Source organism: Citrus clementina, unplaced genomic scaffold (genome assembly GCF_000493195.1).
Source record: "Citrus clementina cultivar Clemenules unplaced genomic scaffold, Citrus_clementina_v1.0 scaffold_9, whole genome shotgun sequence".
Taxonomy (NCBI): domain Eukaryota; kingdom Viridiplantae; phylum Streptophyta; class Magnoliopsida; order Sapindales; family Rutaceae; genus Citrus; species Citrus x clementina.
Genome location: NW_006261964.1, coordinates 29107095 through 29125331, shown reverse-complemented (window position 1 = coordinate 29125331; position 18237 = coordinate 29107095). Strand labels below are relative to the sequence as shown.

Here is an 18237-nt window from a genome sequence, read left to right as displayed (position 1 = left end):
ATTACGACTTATTTACGATTTCAATAAGTATTGAATTTATGTTATTTGATAAGCAACCGGACTATAGTTAGTTTCATTTATTTGAAGTTTGATATGTTTAAAATCTATATTGATTGTGTCATCAATAGAATGAATGATTGAAAAGAGTTTTTATTCTATGCACATACCCAAGTACAATCGTGTATTTTGGTTGTTACAGAACTACTCATGTTTATTTCTAAATACTCGACTATAGTCGTGTATCTGTGCAAATACCCGACTGTCACATAGAGCTTGTCATGTTTATTTCTAAATACTCGACCATAGTTGTGTATCTGTGCAAATACCCGGTTGCAGTCGAGTATTTTGTCACAGAGAGCTTATTATGTTTATTTCTAAATACCCGACTGCAGTCATGTATCTGTGCAAATACCCGACTGCAGTCAAGTATTTTGTCACAAAGAGCTTATTATGTTCATTTCCAAATACTCGACTGCAGTCGTGTATCTGTGTAAATACCCGACTGCAGTCGAGTATTTTGTCACAGAGAACTTGTCATGTTTATTTCTAAATACCCGACTGCAGTCGTGTATTTTCTTACAATGTATTCCCTGCGCATATATGACAATCCTGTTATATCACATAGATTGTATAAACTATCTTATCTATCATTAATATAATTAACAAAGAAATAAATTATATTAATGTTGTCAATTGTCTTTAAGGACATCAAATATCAACAACATCCTCATCATAACTATTACATCTCATAGTCCAAAAAATGACACTACAAAGTTTTTTTTCCATGACCTATGCCCAAATAATTTTACAGCCAAGGCTTGTCGAAATTGTGTAACATGATCTTGTTGGCAATATGAATTGACATCAAGTCCATGGGCTATGACCTTCAAGTACCGCAACAAAAATGCTCCACAATCACCACTAAAAAAATTCATATAAATCAATTGTTAAAAATCATCATTCTTATTATTATGTTCAAAACACATTATATATATAGTACATACCCTGATTTTTGTTGCAGGATGTCACGCATTCGCACGATGGGCCAAGGAATTTTCGAAATAACCTCACTATAGTCTGGATGTGTTTCGTGATATGCTATCTTTCGTGACATACCAGTCAAGTAAATCATTCATTACACGACTACAGTCGAGTAAAACATGCATTGATCTACAATCTACTATATAAACCATAGATTTTTTGTAACATTGGAAATAAAGTGTTCATACCCGACATATGTCCAGTGAAGAATTCTTTACAAACTACAGTCCAGTAAAGAACTAATTATGCGAATATAGTAGAGTAAAGTGTTCATACCCAACTACTGTCGAGTAAAGTATTCATCACATAACAACAGTCGTGTAAAGAATTCTTTACTCGATAGCAGTTGTGTATGAAATTCTTTACTCTACAGGTAAAGAAATTCTTTACACGACAGTAGTTGTGTAAAGAATTCTTTACACGACTTCGGAGTAAAAGTCAGGTAAATAAATGCTTTACACAACTGCATTGGAGAATTTTTTACACGACTCCAGGGTAAAAGTCAAGTAAAGAAATTCTTTACACAACTGCATTGGAGGCTAGATTATAATAACAACTAAAAAAAGAAAATTGAGCTGCAAATCACAACCATAAACTACACATAGTAGAATACAAATAATTAAACGAAATCAATAAAAAAATATAAACAAATTAATTGGTGAGATGTATCAACAGTGAATTGTTCAGCTTCTCAATCAACTTTAGTTATGACTATTTTATGTGATTTCAGCATTGAAGTATTTGTAGGTACTATACAGAGGCATTATAGTTCCCAATCAAGAATATGGAATTTGTCTCGACAACTTGAATAACAAATCTCTGTACTTCCCAGTTTCAAAGTATTGGTAACAGAAACACATTTTGGCAGTAAGACATTTTTCCAATTTTTCCATAGTTCTCATCACCTTGTGACAAATTTGTAAACCACAAGTTATTCCTCTTTTTCTCTTTTCTAATCTAACATTATTAATCAAATAAAATGCAATTAATTTGTTCAATGACTTTATCGCAGCTTCATGAACTAATTTCAAGCCAACTCCTAGTCTTAGTTCTCAACTGCAAGTATTGAAGTTGGATTGATTATTTCTCGATAGAAGTGACACCAAAATCGAAATTGATGTGCATTTTATATGTGTAATTTGCCCAAAAAGAATTAAAGATTCAAGAACCTTGCAAGAGAGAAAGTTGTCGTGTGTGCAAATGTGGTCCACTTAAATAAAAATGAAATTCTGGAGATGAACAAAACAACAAAATGTACACATTGCCATCTGCATTCACTCAAAACTCAATTCGCTTAACCGGGCCATATACTCCTCATGGATGGAAAGTAAAATCCTAGTCCCACCTAACATTTCCACATATATTAAATTGATAAATTACATTCAATTTTTCGTTTTACTTGTTTTGCCGCGTTTCGACGAGAGTGTAGAAGAGTTGTTGTAAAATGACAGGGATTTGTAAAATGGAAGATGAGACGCTGAAGGAGAGTGGGGGAATTGCAGCTATTGGTTTGCACAGAAGCGGTGTCGTTTTACTTGTTTTGCTGCGTTTCAGCTAGAGTGTGTAGAAGAATTGTTGTAAAATTACAGGAATTTGTAAAATGGAGGAGGAGAAATCCAGAAGAAAGGGCTGAAGGATACGCTGCTCATGAGAGAATTGAGGGTTTTGTTAATTGGTTGTGGTAGTTTGGTTGATTTAGGTTTTTCATTAGGTTAATTTTGTAACTGTACATTAGAAAAAGCATATACAGGAAATTTTTGAGTATGGGGGTGTTTTTAGATAAATACCCTATTTTTAGGGTATACCACGGACAAATCCCTGCACAAAATAAGTTCGAACATACAAGAGAAGTAAATCTGTTTACCACGGCAATATCCCATCAACAGTGGATAGTTTTCAAAGCCACGGATCAGATTCATATAAGAAGGAAAATTATTAAAATGTGCTCAAGCACGTGTATTGAGTTCCGAAAATTAAACGAATCGTGCTCACGCACATCACATTTGTAACCAAACTGCGGCCGCGCGCTTAGAAAGCTCCTTTGTGTCCCCTATGACTACGAGTCAGCTATTTATGACAAGCAACTAACAACCATGTATCATGGGTCAAGATGACTATTTTTGAAACTGTTGGGGGTAAAGCTGGCGATTGTCAAAATAGAGGAGTAATCTGGAATTAACCTCATCAAAATTAAATTGAAATTATATAGAAATAATAAGTTACCTCAAATCTCTGTGTAATAATTATACATTCTACAATCACGACACATTCTACCAGCTCTCCTTTTCCAATGAGATAACACCAATTGGGGGTAGCCAATGGCTTTGCCAATCTTTTCTTCGTTGCGGAATGAAATCCAGAGATAGTAGAAATGCCAAGAACATGTTAAACCCCTTTGGAGGGGTGTCCTATGTTTCAGTTACAGCAAATAAAACTGTGAATATAGATAGGCTCGGATCTTATAGTAGTCCTCACATAAGGGGCCTTCAATGACAATCTGCTGAGTACCAGAACCTCCACCCTGTAAGAAAGATACAAAATGGAGAAGCATTTGTCGTTTACCAATTGTTATCTTGCGATCAAAGAAGTAAAAGGAAAATCCTATATAGCTGCAGTTGCTTCCAAATTCAAAAGATATAAATGTTCCTTTGACTCGGAAAATTGACAAAGGAAAATGTTCAAGTGATATCACTCACCTTCTGCCCAGCAGGCCCAACCTTGCGTATTGTAACATACTCTCCACATCGCAATGCTCCGCCAGCAAATTCAACCTGCAAAGAATATCACTCTCAAGCACTTGGTAAACTTCACCTAAATTTTTGTTATTTTGTTGACACTGCATAAGGTGACCAAGATGAATCAAGGACTAAATAACTGACAAATTCATCAGTAGTTAGATATCTTTCAATGCCTAAAAAGCATTCCGACATACACAACCTTAGCAGAAGGCCAAGAAAAATATATTACTCAAAACACATCCTATGCAAATTCCATAGAGAGATTCCACAGCACAAAGCACAGTGCTCGGATCACAGAGACTTAAACATTGCCACCCATGTATTAAGATGAAGTTAATTCCTGGCCATATTATTATCATCCTCCAACAGATATTAGATACCAGAGTGTGATACGAATTTATTATGATTACAGATACATATGCCATTCAAGCTCTATCAGGAAAACCTATCCGAGTTAAAAAGTATGGCAAACCTGGTGATGCACAGAAAGAAAATTAGCAGTTTTCAATTTTGCCTTTCAAGTTAATTCCTTTTTAAAACTAGTTCAGCTGAGTGGCTGTTCCAGTCATTATGATGATTAAGATAAGAGAAAAATAGAACATAGTTTTAGTCACATTCATCAACTTTCTTTAACAGGAAGGTATTTCATAAATTTAAAAAGAAAAGTACCTGGATACCCTTACTGCTAAGAAATGGCTTTAAATCAGCCATTTTTAGATCACCAACAAGGACTGATTTATGGGGTGGAGCTGGGGTTGAGATTGGCAGTAAAGACAGCATGCCATTCTCCGTCTTTCCTACTTCAGCATCAACCCAAGCAATTTCATAATCTCCTAACTGAAAGAGAAAGGTAACAGGCACAGAGAGGAATATATGATGCAACTTACAAAACTTTATGAATTGTTATAATTCATGATTTACAGAAATGCTTACCTTCTTAAAGAGCACATTACTCATCAACTTCTCAGATAGTTGCACCTACATGATATTATGAGGGAAAATGAATCTAGCTATTTGGATCACTAATCCACAAGAAAAATCTAATTACTCAATAATTATACCTTATAAGCACATAAGTCTGACGTGACATCAATTGTTTCTTCAATTTGAGGAGTATAAACATGAGGACAAACATGCTTCAAGCAGTGTTGTTTCAAATGTTCAGTGGCCTCCGCTGATCCATGTACCAAAACCTTCAAGAAAAAAATTTCATAGCTTAAGCATAATAAGACACCATACATACAACTTTCAAAATGTTCTGACAGTTCAAAAGGAATAATAAATTCATGGCTAAATCATCAGAAATGATGACACAAACGAAATGGTGATATAATAGATGCAATCCCATTCGCCAAGGGATGCCTAATGAGTGATCTATAATACTTCTACAGGAACAGCTGTTGTCTCAATCAGCAGCTTCCAGTCTCTAGCATGCACATATTGTTCCATATATAAAAATATTCAAACAAATGATGCGGAAAATGGCACATTCAGAAGCCACTTAAAATAACATGCTCAGTTAAACCGGCAAGATATGCAAGCCAAAGGATTCCACTCAATAAGACATGTAAGATGAAAAACACCATATTCTACTGCATGTAATAGATTTACATTGATTATATTTAGTAATTGTACAAGGCAAGTTGGCTAGCACAAAGAAATATTCTTACCAGCTTCAAAGGGGCAACATGGGAGAGAATTGTTTTGATTGAGCGGCCATCTGCACGCCCCTCATAGTCTATAAAAATCAGCAAGCACTTCACTTGCACCTAATCAAATTAGCACACATTTAAGTGAATTGAACACACGACTTGTTTGAAAAGAGAAAGACAATAAAAATCATCACTGTGAGAATTTGTGACGAGTCCCACCCTCAAGTGAAAGAAGGATGAAGTAGGAAAGAAAATAAAATGATAATATGAGAAGGAAAAGCACCCATTCTTTAATGTGACAAATGATATCAAATGGTGAAAGCAAGATCTTATTTATCACACTAATACATACACTACTTAATGTTAAATCATTTTGAAATGAATTTGAATGGCAATGATACACAAAACATTGGTACGTTTATGCAACCCATCAAACAAAAATCATCTGCATAATCTACAATTATATGACCATAAAATAATAGGGGAGAGATAACCCTTTTAAGAATAGTTGAAAGAGAGTTTCACATACAGTTAACTCATTGGATACAACTTTTGAAGGCTTCGCATCAAGAATCAAACTGGCAGAACCTTCATCGAGTTTTCCATCATCACCACCAATCTGAGAACAAAGATGATTTTTGAGATAAATTAGCAATGATCCACACTGCTAAATAACTAGTGTAAATAGCAGTCAACTATCATATATGATGAGTTCTTCCTATATTGCATAAAGACACAAATGATGGCAGACATGTTTTATTCAAACAACCAATAAAAATAAGCCTTACTAGTAGAATCTCAAGTCAACTTCTTTCAACCATCTATCATCTTTTGTTTCCCAAAAGTAAGCAAGCAACATAACATTTTTCAGCTCAAAGCAACAGTATATGTCTCTATCATATTTCCAAGCGTTCAAGGGACAGATACAGTTCAATTTATTGAATAACTTGAATAATCAGTATCACTTTCAACTCCATGCCAGAAATTGATAAACGTACCATCTGTGTGCAGTTATTGATGGCCATTGGGTTTTAACAAGAGCATAACTTTATATAAAAAATTGCATTTAGTTACACAAGGCAGTTAATGATCAACACAGAGAATCTCTACAAGCCCAATAGCTAAGCTAGCTGAAGCACAGAATCTCCAATAGTGACAGGAACATAATAGTTACATAAAACCAAAGAAGCAAATATCTCAAATTGAAAACTTACGTGCATAGCTGCTTGATCCATGTCTTCGTCCTTGATTATATAATCATCAGGATTTATGACTTCACCAAAATCATCCCACTCAGAGTTATTCTCATAAAAGGGAAACATCGGGGCAACACTGGTGGAAGGAGGAACAAATCCATCAATTAAAATGTCCCGGTATCTGCCCCCATGAGGTTCAACCACTGCAAGTTACAATGAGGGTACTTAAGACCATACACCACACATTACAATTTATAATTTTGACAGTGCAATGTATTCCTGAATGATACTGAACAAAGGGATTCTCAATCTTCATGTGAAAAGACCCATTAAATAGTTACAACTTAATCAAGATTTAAGATGTCAAAGGAGAATTTTGAATTCGGAGGTTGAATTAGGGCAACTGCAGATTCAAGCATAAAAAATTAAAAAAAAAAAAAAAATGCAACTCCTGAAGGTAATAAATGAGGTTAACAAATTTAGAAGGGACAACTCCAGGGATCTCTGTAAATGGAGAGACAGATTATACTTCAATTTTTTAAGTTCGTGTAGCAGGCACATAGAAACAGCAATGAGTTCAAAGCGGATAATTCATTATATCTCCATGAATCATAGAAGGATACAGATTGTGTAGACAGCAAACTAAAACATAGACACATTTAAATTTATTTGAGAAACTAAGACATTAAAACCTCTCAGGACTCACATCCGTCAAAAGCCAAGCAGATTTCTTCAGTGACATCCAAAACAAAGTTTTTACCATACTAGTGACATGAAAAATATTCTGCCAGAGTTCAGAAATGTCAGTAAACAAATCAACCAATTGTAGATAAGAACAGTCGGTCTAAGTAGGAGGACTGACACTCATGCAAGTGGATCTCAAAGGTGAGAAAACAGGAAATCATGTTATCTGTGAATTGAACCATTCAAATGCACAAAAAAAGATTTTACGTATGGAAAAACTGTTGAATTCACCATGGTTTTCAAAGGTAAACAGATTGTCATCCATTCATAAATAGAGAATGCTCCTTCAAAAAGATAACTACTTAATTGATCAAAAACAAACTTGAAGCTTGAATATTCATCAGCTTCCAAGGGGAATAAAAAGGGATAGAGGCAGAGAAATGCAGTTGCTAATTGCCAGAAAATGGATAAAAGTACCATCTGCTGAAGCATTTGCATTATTAGCATCAATGACCATTGGGTCACCACTCAAATTATTATCAGGCCCAAGAGATGCTTTAGATTCCTCCTCTTTAACAAGACTAGCTTTCAAAGCTTCTTCCTTTTTTAGTCGGGTTTGCTCTTCTTCATAAGCAATTAACTCCTCACCAACCAAGGGAACCCTCCTGGACATAGTGACTTTAACAGCTTTCGGAGGTGGATCAGCCTGAAGCATGCGAGCTAGTGTGCCAAACTACAAACAAACTCAATGTATTAATGCCTGCATATTCTGGCGCAGAAAACAGATGATAGGCTAAAATGCACTAATACCCGAACAAGGCAAATGATAATAATGCAAGTCCAATATACTAAAAGTGCAAGACTTTGTAATAAGTGTCATTTTGTAAAGGTGTTTAGGAAAAGCGGTGGAACTTCCAACAACATTATGGATAATTTTTTATTCAGGAAGAAAATGATATGTAGCCAAGGTGTATGCAAAGTGCATTTTACAAAGATAACAATATATATAAAGCTAGCAAATGGATGGACAGGTGACACAGCCAAAAGAAAAAAGGAAAGAACAAGGTTTCTTGTTGCTGCAGTTTATTGCAAAGCACAAACTCAACAGCGTTCTCAATGCAGTGGAAGGAACAGTGGTAGCATTGATGTAGATCCGCATACATGGACAGAATAAAAATTAAGGAATTTCACAATGACCCAGCAGCAATGTCAAAATTCTATTCATTTGCTCAAGATATATGATATAAACTAAAAATGAAAAGGTGATTCAAAACAGCATTTTTCTTGCTTGATAACAAATAAAGTTTGCACAGGTTCAATCAATGATTTGCCAGATCTCCAGATTTAAACATATAAAGTAAAAATAAATAAATAAATAAATAAACAAAGGTCAACCATCAAATTATTTATCAACAAGAACAATACAAGAATTTAACATGAGAAGACATGAGAGTATACCTGGCCTCTTTCAGTAAACAGAACAAGATTCTTGACATCACTTGCCCATTCCACAAATATGTCATGAGAAAATCCTGCTTCCAAACTGGCCATGGATGCTAGAACCAGCTAAATGAGACACATGAAAATACACCATCAGAAATAAAAGTTAACAGATAAACACAATCCACTTCTTAAAGTGTAAAGATATATAAACCTTTGGCCCATCAGGAGCATTATCAAGTTCACTCTTGTTAATTAAGAGGGTGACGTGCCTGCAAAGTTGGGATAACAATTCTTTTTAACAACAGTTTTTTTAGATAAGTAATTGTTTAAGCTATTGTATTACGGATTCAAAATAGTAAGCATATTTTTACACTTTATTGCACTCAAGAGGAATGAAAATCCAAGGTAGCAAGAAAACTGATAACCATATAAAATGTGAAAGTATAAGAACAAAAAGTACATAAAAAGGGCTACATACTTGAGAAGAAAAGCATTATCACGTGATGTTTCGAAGGACTTTGTTATGGAATCACCCATCCACTCCAAGAAACTCTTGACATAATCAATCGTGCTTGATGAAACATATGTGAGGAAGTAGATAGGATAATTCAAGGAATGTTCTGCCCAATACTGAAAATTTCATCAGGCAAATTTCATAATTGTAGTATGATTAGCCAGATATAGAAAAAATGACAATCTTGTTTCCCCTACTCACATCTTCCAATATCAAGAGGAGTTCCAACACTCTCCCAGCAGAATCCACAGGAAGTAATACATTTCCACCCGCTCTTAGAGTCTTCGAAATAGCATCTAAAATACACGCAGAGAATCGACTGATAATCATTAAATTACATTTATCTGCAGAATCTTATATATGAATAACAATCCCAGTATATTGTGTCAAAGTAAGCATCTTGCATGCATATGCAATCACATCAGGAAAAAGGAATTATGTGAACAATATCTAACTCCAGAAAAATAATATACCTTGAAACATCTCTCTCTGTTGTCTCGGAGGTTGATTGTGCAAAGCATTATAGGCATCAGTGATTAAAACAGCAGGCCGAACAAAGGACTCTAGAACAGTTCCATTCAAATGCCTGACACAAAGCCACACTGATAAGGTCGTTTTGTTCAGATGAATATATGAATACACATAGTGCAGTTTGAGTGAGGTGATTGATAAGACATATACTTCTCCTTGCGACGGTTATAGTCAACAGCATATATAACATCTTCTCCATCCTTTGTTATCTTCCACACAGTACCTCCCAAGAGATGGCCAGCCACATGTGGTGCAACCACAATCCCCTCTCCTTTCCCTTATAATGGTTACAAGGAAAACTAAATCAGCATAACGAACATTGATGATTAATTGATTAGCAAGCTATCATTACTGAACACTCTTACCAGATAGATGATAATTCTGAGAGTAGGTTAGCCTGGTCACACTCTGGAAAGCAGAATCAATATCATCTAGCGTAAATAAATCAAACTCTGACACTTGCTGCAGCATAACATATAAAACCCTCTTGTTATAATGACATCCCACGAAGCACTAATAATTAAGCTAGAAATATGGTTTCACCAAGAAGCAAAATTTTGGGCGGTTGTTACCCGCATTGCTTTCTATTTTGCCGTGCTTGGCTTGAGCAAATAAAATCACTTTGAGTAATTTTCAGAGAAGCAGTTAATAGTTTATTAGAGTATTTTCAGAAGATGCTAAAAGCACTCCTAAAATGAGAGCAGAGAGGCTGAGTTGCCTCATAACTTAAGAGCCCGTATTTAGGCTCCAATTGTTTCAGTGGTCCGGCAGTTGAGCTACCATATCAGAGCTACTATGGCAGCAAATTTGTTTTAAGACGCAGCTGTTTTGCTACAAAAATTTTATTACTCTGCTGAAGCATGACGCAAAACTACAACCACTCGGATTCAGGATATTAAAGTGAAAGGATATTAAAATTACCCGACGAGAAAGGTACTGATCGTACATAGTGAGAAGACCTAATCGATAAACCGGTTCAGTTGAAAAAACCGGAGCGGAGAGGCCGAGTTGCTTCATCGCATAAGGAAGGGCTCCGAGGTGCAATGTGTCGGGATGCGAAAGAAGCACTGCGTCGATAGTAGAAGCTACTCTGAAAATTTAAAAAAAGAAAAAAAAACAATGGCGTAAACGTAATATTTCATTAAGTGAAATATAAAAAAAAAAAATGGAAGAAGAAGAAGAAGAAGAATTAGGAATAAAATGAGGATTAGGGAGAGGGTAAATAAATTACTTGGAGAGAGGTTGAAGGAGAGAAGGATCGAAGTGGTCGTTCCATCCGCAGTCGATTAAGAAGTTGAATCCGTCGATTGAGACTAAGTATGATAACGGATTCTCGTTGAACACTCCGCTCAGTGGCGTTACTTGCACTGATGTTCCCATTATTCCGATAACGACCGAAATGCAAGTTCACCAACTCTTGCCTTCTCTCTTCTGCGGTTTTACCGGACAGAGCTTGGCGTTTGAGGCGCGGGCTTTTATCGAACTATCCTTTGGGTCTTGCAATTTGTTATATTCATCCTAAATGGAAATGTACAAATACAAAAATACCCCTAAACGGTAAAGGCCAACTCTATATTGAATATGACCTGCTGTCGCTGACCCTCCGTGACAAAGCCTGCAAGGGTATTTATGACATTTCGAAACAATGATGGAATATAAAGTTGAAGATTTTATAAAACAGGAGTGCTTTGCCCATGTAGGATAGACTTCTTGTGTACTACCAATTAGAACTATAATTTTTAATTTACTCCAGAAAAAATGTGAAAATGGTATTCCGCTCAGGCATCAAAGATGGGTGTCGCAAACTTTTTTTTTTTTTTTTTAAGTGAAAATAAATCAGCAGTCGATAAAAGCTAACCTTAAAAAACAGTGATATTGGCTGGTGTAATAGAATTTCGGCGACATTTTGCTAGTAACAATTTATTATCAACATCATCCGTATTCAAGTATCCTTCTTCCTTGCAACAAATTGAAGTATCTATAGTATGCTTCCTTGTGTGTGTTAGTGACCATAGTTTGTAATTAACTTGAGTGTAGGATAAGAATCCTGTCCTGATTATGTTGTCCAAGCACTATGCAGAGCTTCCTCTCCAAAACCCCCTGCATTTTTTGTGACCTTATATTTGTTCTATAGATGAATTAAATCTTCCAGAGATTGATAATTTTGCTCTCTCTCTTTGTAAATATTTCCAAAAAATTTTCATTTTTTTGGGGGGTTATGTATGTGTATGAGAATGAGTAAATGCACTTTATATTCGTGAGTAGATACTGATGTATTATTTTTCTTTGAATTTGTGACTGAGGGACAACAAAATCAGCAGCAGAGAAAGGGCGTTTCCAAACACAATCAGTGACTAATGAGAATGAGAAATTAAGGAAAACCAACTGTTGGGCTAAATCATCCGCTTGCAGCAATAAGGTGTCAAGGTAAGAGATGAGTCAATCATTTAATGAGATGATGAGGAGCCAATTCCACTTGAGAAATCAGAGCACGACAAGAGCTTGGATCCTATCCGTGCTGAGACCAGGAATTCAAATAAAAAAAAAAAAGTGCAATTCTGATATTTGCCACTACTTGTCAAAACCAGATGAAGAAAGATCTGTCTTTTCTATTAGAAGAATTACACAGCATAAAAATTCAGATAAATTTTAATTCTTCTTCATTATCAGCCAATCTGAAGGAAGGTTCCACGGGTTAAATATTGAAGAATTTTCAATGTCCTCCCCAGGTTTTCAAGGGCAGAATTTTCCCATTCAAATTTACAACTTTCAATTGGCTCTAAAAGTTTTACTGTGGCAATGAACCACATAAATAAAATTGTTTAGACTTCTATTTGATGAGATTTATCATTGATATTTGACAAGGTTCCTTCCCATAACTCGTCTAGGTCCTTCCTCACCCACGACATAACAATTACGGGTCCCAAAGTAGAAGGCACCTACAACCGCCAAATATTGAAGAATTAGTAAGCACAGAAGAAAATGAAATTCCATCCAATTTTTTTGTGAGAGCATAATCATTGGAGAAGATAACGAATTAATTCAACAAGAAAGATAAAAAGGTTAACCAGATAAAGAAGGGCAGGTTGAGGTGAGTGAGTCAAAACTCCGGCAGATAAAGCAGTTACGAGTCCAATGGCATATCCTGGAAGGGCATACCATATGTATTTGTGCCCTTTTGAAGAATGTAAATCAAAAAGACTAACTGTATTGCTGCTCTTTCGATGATCGAAGCAGAGGACCAATGCTAAAAGCATGGCAGGCATTGCCTACAATAAAAGATAACAGGAATAAGCACACTGATTTAGACATTAACTATACAAGAGCTTGCCTCACACAGATGAAATAGAAGAAGAATCTAATGACAGACAAACCAATCCTTATTTCATTTATTCCAACAGACTAATATCTCTACAAAAAGCAAAAACAGGTCATAATACCTGGATTATCATAAATTCTGGTTTTCTTTTTTATTTTTTAATTGTTTTAAGTTTTGGTTTAAGAATGAAATTATTGCACAAATTTCTGAAAAAGAAAAAACTTATTCAGCCTGAAAGATGGAAAGCAAGCCAAAAGGAAAATGCTATTAAAACAGCGAGATCATGAAAAGGCTGCAAATGCATAATAATGACTGATGTGAAATTATAGAGCAGAAAGTCTATCATGTTGGTTATTCATTCCACAAGCATAGATAAAAGGACTTGTCTAGATATCAACTCAAACTTACAATCATCATTTTTTCAAACAGAAGACTCAGTAATAACAAGCTCTAGGACAATAATAAAGACACAGAGCATATGGACAAAGCATAATACAAGACAAAGGCATAGCAATAAAGCTAAGATAGATGCACCCGGAATGCAGTACGCCAGTACCAAACAGCATGATGAACTCCATGCTGCAATTCTCAAAAGGGAAAAGTTTCTCACAGTCTAACACAAATCCTGCACTTACAAACTCAACTAATGCTTTTTGACCAAACAAAATAGCAGGCACCACCTTCAATACTTTTGGTGGTCCATTCATGCAAAACCAGGAGTGGAAAATTAGATGTTACACATCTCTGTGTAGGGATACTAGTACTACAACAGTATTAACAACCTTTTTAATTTGAAAAAATCAATGCAGAAACACTTTTAGCGAAAGACAAGCATACCATGTCACCAAGACCAAGCATCATGTAGTCTGTGGCATTTCCTCCAGCAGTCACTCCACCAAACAAGTTCCTGGGAAATACAATTTTGACTGGCAATTCCAGCTTCTTCGTTATTAGTTGCAACCCTGGAAGGCTCAAACTATTAGCCACTGTGTGAACGGGATTTGATGCCTGTTGTGTTGCTACTGATACCATGACATTTGCCCCAAAAAATCTCTCTGAGAAGAAAACCCAGAATATGTCATATACGAATAAACATACAAGGAGCATCGCACATATTTTGATGTTTGGAAGGCGCACATGGCTCACAAATGCAATACAGATTGCAATTCCCAACAAGTTGTTTAATATCCAATGCCCAGAAACCAGCCAAGCCACAACCACAGAAGTGCAAGCCAACAATAATAACCATTGGATTCGTGTCAAGGACTTTGAACAGCATCGTGACACAAATGGGTCAGCCAAACCAAACTGCGACCTTACATGGGCAATATAGGGAGATAGGCAAAAGAAAAGGGATGAAACAGAGGCAACAGCTGTTAAGGCGGTGAGGAGTTGTGAGACTGAAGAAAACAGATAGAACATCAAAACCAAGCTACAGGAGCTCATTACTGGGATCATTAGTGCTTGGGACCTATCTAACATAATGGATGCTTCTGATAAGTCACGGTTTCTCTCCATTTCTTTTCCATAATTTAAAGCTCGAAATGCAGATCCAAATGTGACAGCCACTGCCGTCAGAATAAGAGTAACAGGTGCAGGCTCCAGCAGATATAAAAGTTTCCATAAAGGCTCCATTAAGTAAGCAAAATTCTCCTGAGCTAGATGAAGAGATAAAGCATAATAGTTACAAACTCTGCAGCCAAAGTTGCAGTCCTACTCTGATGAACACTTGACCAATGAAGGGATGCAACCTGCAAGAAAATCAAGCCGAAAATATACATTATTGCATGCAATTGCTATGATAACTCATCAGCTACATTGACTAAACAGACATGCATTGCTGCAAAGTAAAAATAAAAAGAGAGAAAAAAAAAGAAAAAGAGGTTTTGGTTTCTCCCCAAAAATTTCGCATTCTATAAAGTTCTGCAAGCACTTGCCTTTTAATATTTGGAAAGGAATTATTTCATAGATGATTTGATGGAATTCCACATTTGTAACCGAAACCTAAGAAATCAATATCTTTTATCTACCCCTGAATAGGAAAATTGATTTAAACTTTCCAATATTTCAGTCCTTTTTATATTCCCTCCCTAAGTACAGCAGCCAAACAAAAGCTCACAGAAACTAATCGACCAAAATGGAAAAATTCATCATCAATTCAAATTTAAGCACGCATTCACCCTAAATCCGAATCTTCAGTTAGACGGAGCCTAAGCTGCCCAGCTGAGTTCAGGTCAGTTGAGCACTTCAAATTTCTTCAGAAATCGAGCCAAATACAAGATTTATAATTTCAATATTTATTCCTCAATTTCCCAGAAACCAAATAGGAGGTCAACCCCAGAAAAAAGCCTAAATTCAAGGGTTTATAAATGAAAAATCAGAAATTAAAAAACGTCACCCTATTTTTCAGCTGCAGATAGAGATAAATACGCAGATGACGGAAGATCTGAAACAACAAAGACCTTAAAGGGGATGCAATTAGGGCTTTGAGAGATTCTTATTGGGAAAAGTCAAAACTGAAAAAAGGACTAACCTTGGACTCTGAAGAGTTTGCAAGTTGGGAGATGTCTTGCTCGTCAGTCATTAACGAGGTTTCTTTTTCTCGTTAGGCGTTAGCGGTACAAACAAAGGGAACGGAATACCATGAAATATGTATTTACCAAAAAGCACCGGAATTTGTTGTATTTATTTATTTAATTTGTATTATAAAAAAATTTGAATTTGTAGATTAGACTCTCACAAATTTGCAAATAAACCCAAGAAACTTTTTTTTTTATTTGTTCTTTTTGTTATAAATTTGAAAGAGTAGTTTGTTGTAAATTTGGAAGCAAATCCTTTAGAATTGGATAAGAAAATTTGTAATAAAGCTTTATTTATAATACTACAATATCGTAGAGTTTTTCAAAGAAAATTAATAGACAAAGGAATGTAAGTTTATTTTCAAGTTCTACGTTTTGTTCAAAAACTACATTTATATATAGTTGATACTTTAGTGGAGTAGGTGACAATATATGTCTATAAAAATTAAAATGGTGAATCCACTTTTAAAATAGTGAATCCATTAATTACAAGTGGTGTTTCCATTTACTTGTTGCAATCCACAATAATTCATAATACTTTTATGAATTTAGATCACCAATAATCTACTTACATTACATTCAGGAGTTTAATTTGAAAACTATACAAAGTTTAAATAGTTACGCAATTACAAAAATATCTTTGACTTATTAAACTAGTTTATAATTAGTTTACATGCCATTACGTGCCACGAAAAACATCAAAGTTAAGGCGAGCGATTGCTGTAATTTGGGCCTAAAAAAATCTTGGTCTAAAATTGGTGTTTTTAGAAAGTAGCAAATCTTTTAAAAACATTTAGTGGGTACAATTACAGGAGGGGTTTCAAGAGAAAATTAAAGGGGTTGCATTAGCTCAACTCTTTAGACAGTGGGCCACATGAGCAGCGGACGTGGAAGAGCTCATAGGCAGAAGCTGAATCAAATAACATTGAAGCCTGGTGATTAAAGGCTTTTCACTAGCATTTTTACGGGAATCATGTCTCAATATGCCTATATCGGGCAAAAAAAAAAAAAAAATGTCTTTTCAACCCTAGGATTTAATGTAATAGTTCATTTTATCTTTGTTACTTAGATAATGACTCATTTCACCATCTTTTTTCTAAACAATAGTTCAAAATATCTTTCTATTAATTTACTATTAGTCTACTATTTAATTCATTAAGAGCAAATTAATTATTGTTTTCAATTAAGGATATAAAAATTATTTTTAAAATGAAACTCTCAAACATAATTAATAATATCTACTTTTTGAATAATTTAAATTTTAAGGATAGCTTAATGAATAAGCAATAATAACACTAAATAATATGTAAAATATATATTTATGACAAAAAAAACCATAGATTTTATAGGCACTAGATCCAGTTTTTTTTAAAAATCTTTTAGCATGTCTCTATTTTTAATATCATCAAAGTAAATAAATAAATAAATAGTTAATCAGTGATGTTATTTTACCAAAAGTAAATACATAATCCTTCATTTACATAAAAAAAACACACATTAAATTTATAAAAACACATACCTAAAATACCACATAATAAAATACAACGCATTATAGTGTTTTTTTAATGTTTTTTTATAATTTATCCATGACTTTGATATGGATAGTGGTCTCTAATTAAAAATTATTATTATTAAAAAATTTAGTTGACTTCATTAAAAAAATTTAATGAACACACTTGCAAGCAAGCACAAATGCGCACGTGCACACACACACACACACACACACACATTATATTGTATTTTCTTTTGTGTTGTTTTTGTCATTAAGTTATACATAAAATTTAAATTTATATAGAAATTTAAATGTTATTTAATTATCTTTTAAATTTTTACTTTAAAATAGATTGCATTTATTTAATTGCAAATTTTATGTTGTCCTCAATAAATTATACAATAAACTTACTGTAAATTACATAAAGGTATTTTGAATTATTATTTGAAAAATAAAAATAAAATAAGATATTATTTAAAAAGTAAAGATGAAATAAGTTATCGCATTAAATCTCAAAGGTGAAATGAGTTTTTTTCCTTCATTATCATAATGTCAGTCTCTTTTTTTTGCTATCTTTACTAGAGGACGAAAACAAATGTCGTTGTAATGAGAGAATTTTTAATTTCAATTGTTTGTTTAAGATATTGGATATTGATAAAAATGCCACGTTAGTTAGAATAAAAATTTTGAAATCCAACTTTATGGTATTTAATATAGTAAATAAGATAATAAATTATTATTATTATTATTATATATTTATCAAAAAAGAAAAGAAAACTAATCTACTTGATTTATGGGTTTGGCTAGATAGTTTTCGCTTTATTTGATTAGTGGTCCGTATCTGAATCCTTTGAAAGTAAAAGCTAAACAATCGGTTTGAACTTACGCATCACTTTACCTTTAAAAAAAATTAAAAAATAATAATATATTTTATAATTTTTAAATTTTGATGTGACATTCTTAATTTTTAAGTACTCGCTGATTTTGAAATCCATGAATCATAAAAAAAAAAGGGTAATTTTTAAAAACCTCCCCTGAGGTTTGGACT

At 34.2% G+C, this 18237-nt stretch overlaps 2 protein-coding genes across 2 annotated transcripts; both read right to left on the bottom strand.

Moving 5' to 3' along the window:
- Positions 1 to 3161: 3161 nt before the first annotated feature.
- Positions 3162 to 11275, bottom strand: LOC18031874 (cleavage and polyadenylation specificity factor subunit 2). Its single transcript, XM_006421885.2, has 18 exons — positions 11031 to 11275; positions 10721 to 10889; positions 10165 to 10261; positions 9950 to 10076; positions 9742 to 9854; positions 9470 to 9564; positions 9233 to 9384; positions 8966 to 9023; positions 8770 to 8877; positions 7789 to 8044; positions 6646 to 6830; positions 5961 to 6050; positions 5450 to 5548; positions 4841 to 4972; positions 4713 to 4757; positions 4449 to 4616; positions 3738 to 3812; positions 3162 to 3562 (listed from the first exon to the last, which is right to left on the bottom strand). Exons 1-18 carry the CDS (start codon positions 11177 to 11179, stop codon positions 3461 to 3463), a joined length of 2220 nt encoding a protein of 739 aa, XP_006421948.1. The 5' UTR covers positions 11180 to 11275; the 3' UTR covers positions 3162 to 3460.
- A 1104-nt stretch (positions 11276 to 12379) lies between these two features.
- LOC18032309 (signal peptide peptidase-like 1) lies at positions 12380 to 15757 on the bottom strand. The gene is made up of 4 exons (XM_006421881.2): positions 15652 to 15757; positions 13956 to 14869; positions 12868 to 13068; positions 12380 to 12738 (listed from the first exon to the last, which is right to left on the bottom strand). The coding sequence occupies exons 2-4, from the start codon at positions 14751 to 14753 to the stop codon at positions 12622 to 12624; spliced, it is 1116 nt and encodes a 371-aa protein (XP_006421944.1). The 5' UTR covers positions 14754 to 14869; positions 15652 to 15757; the 3' UTR covers positions 12380 to 12621.
- Positions 15758 to 18237: the final 2480 nt, after the last annotated feature.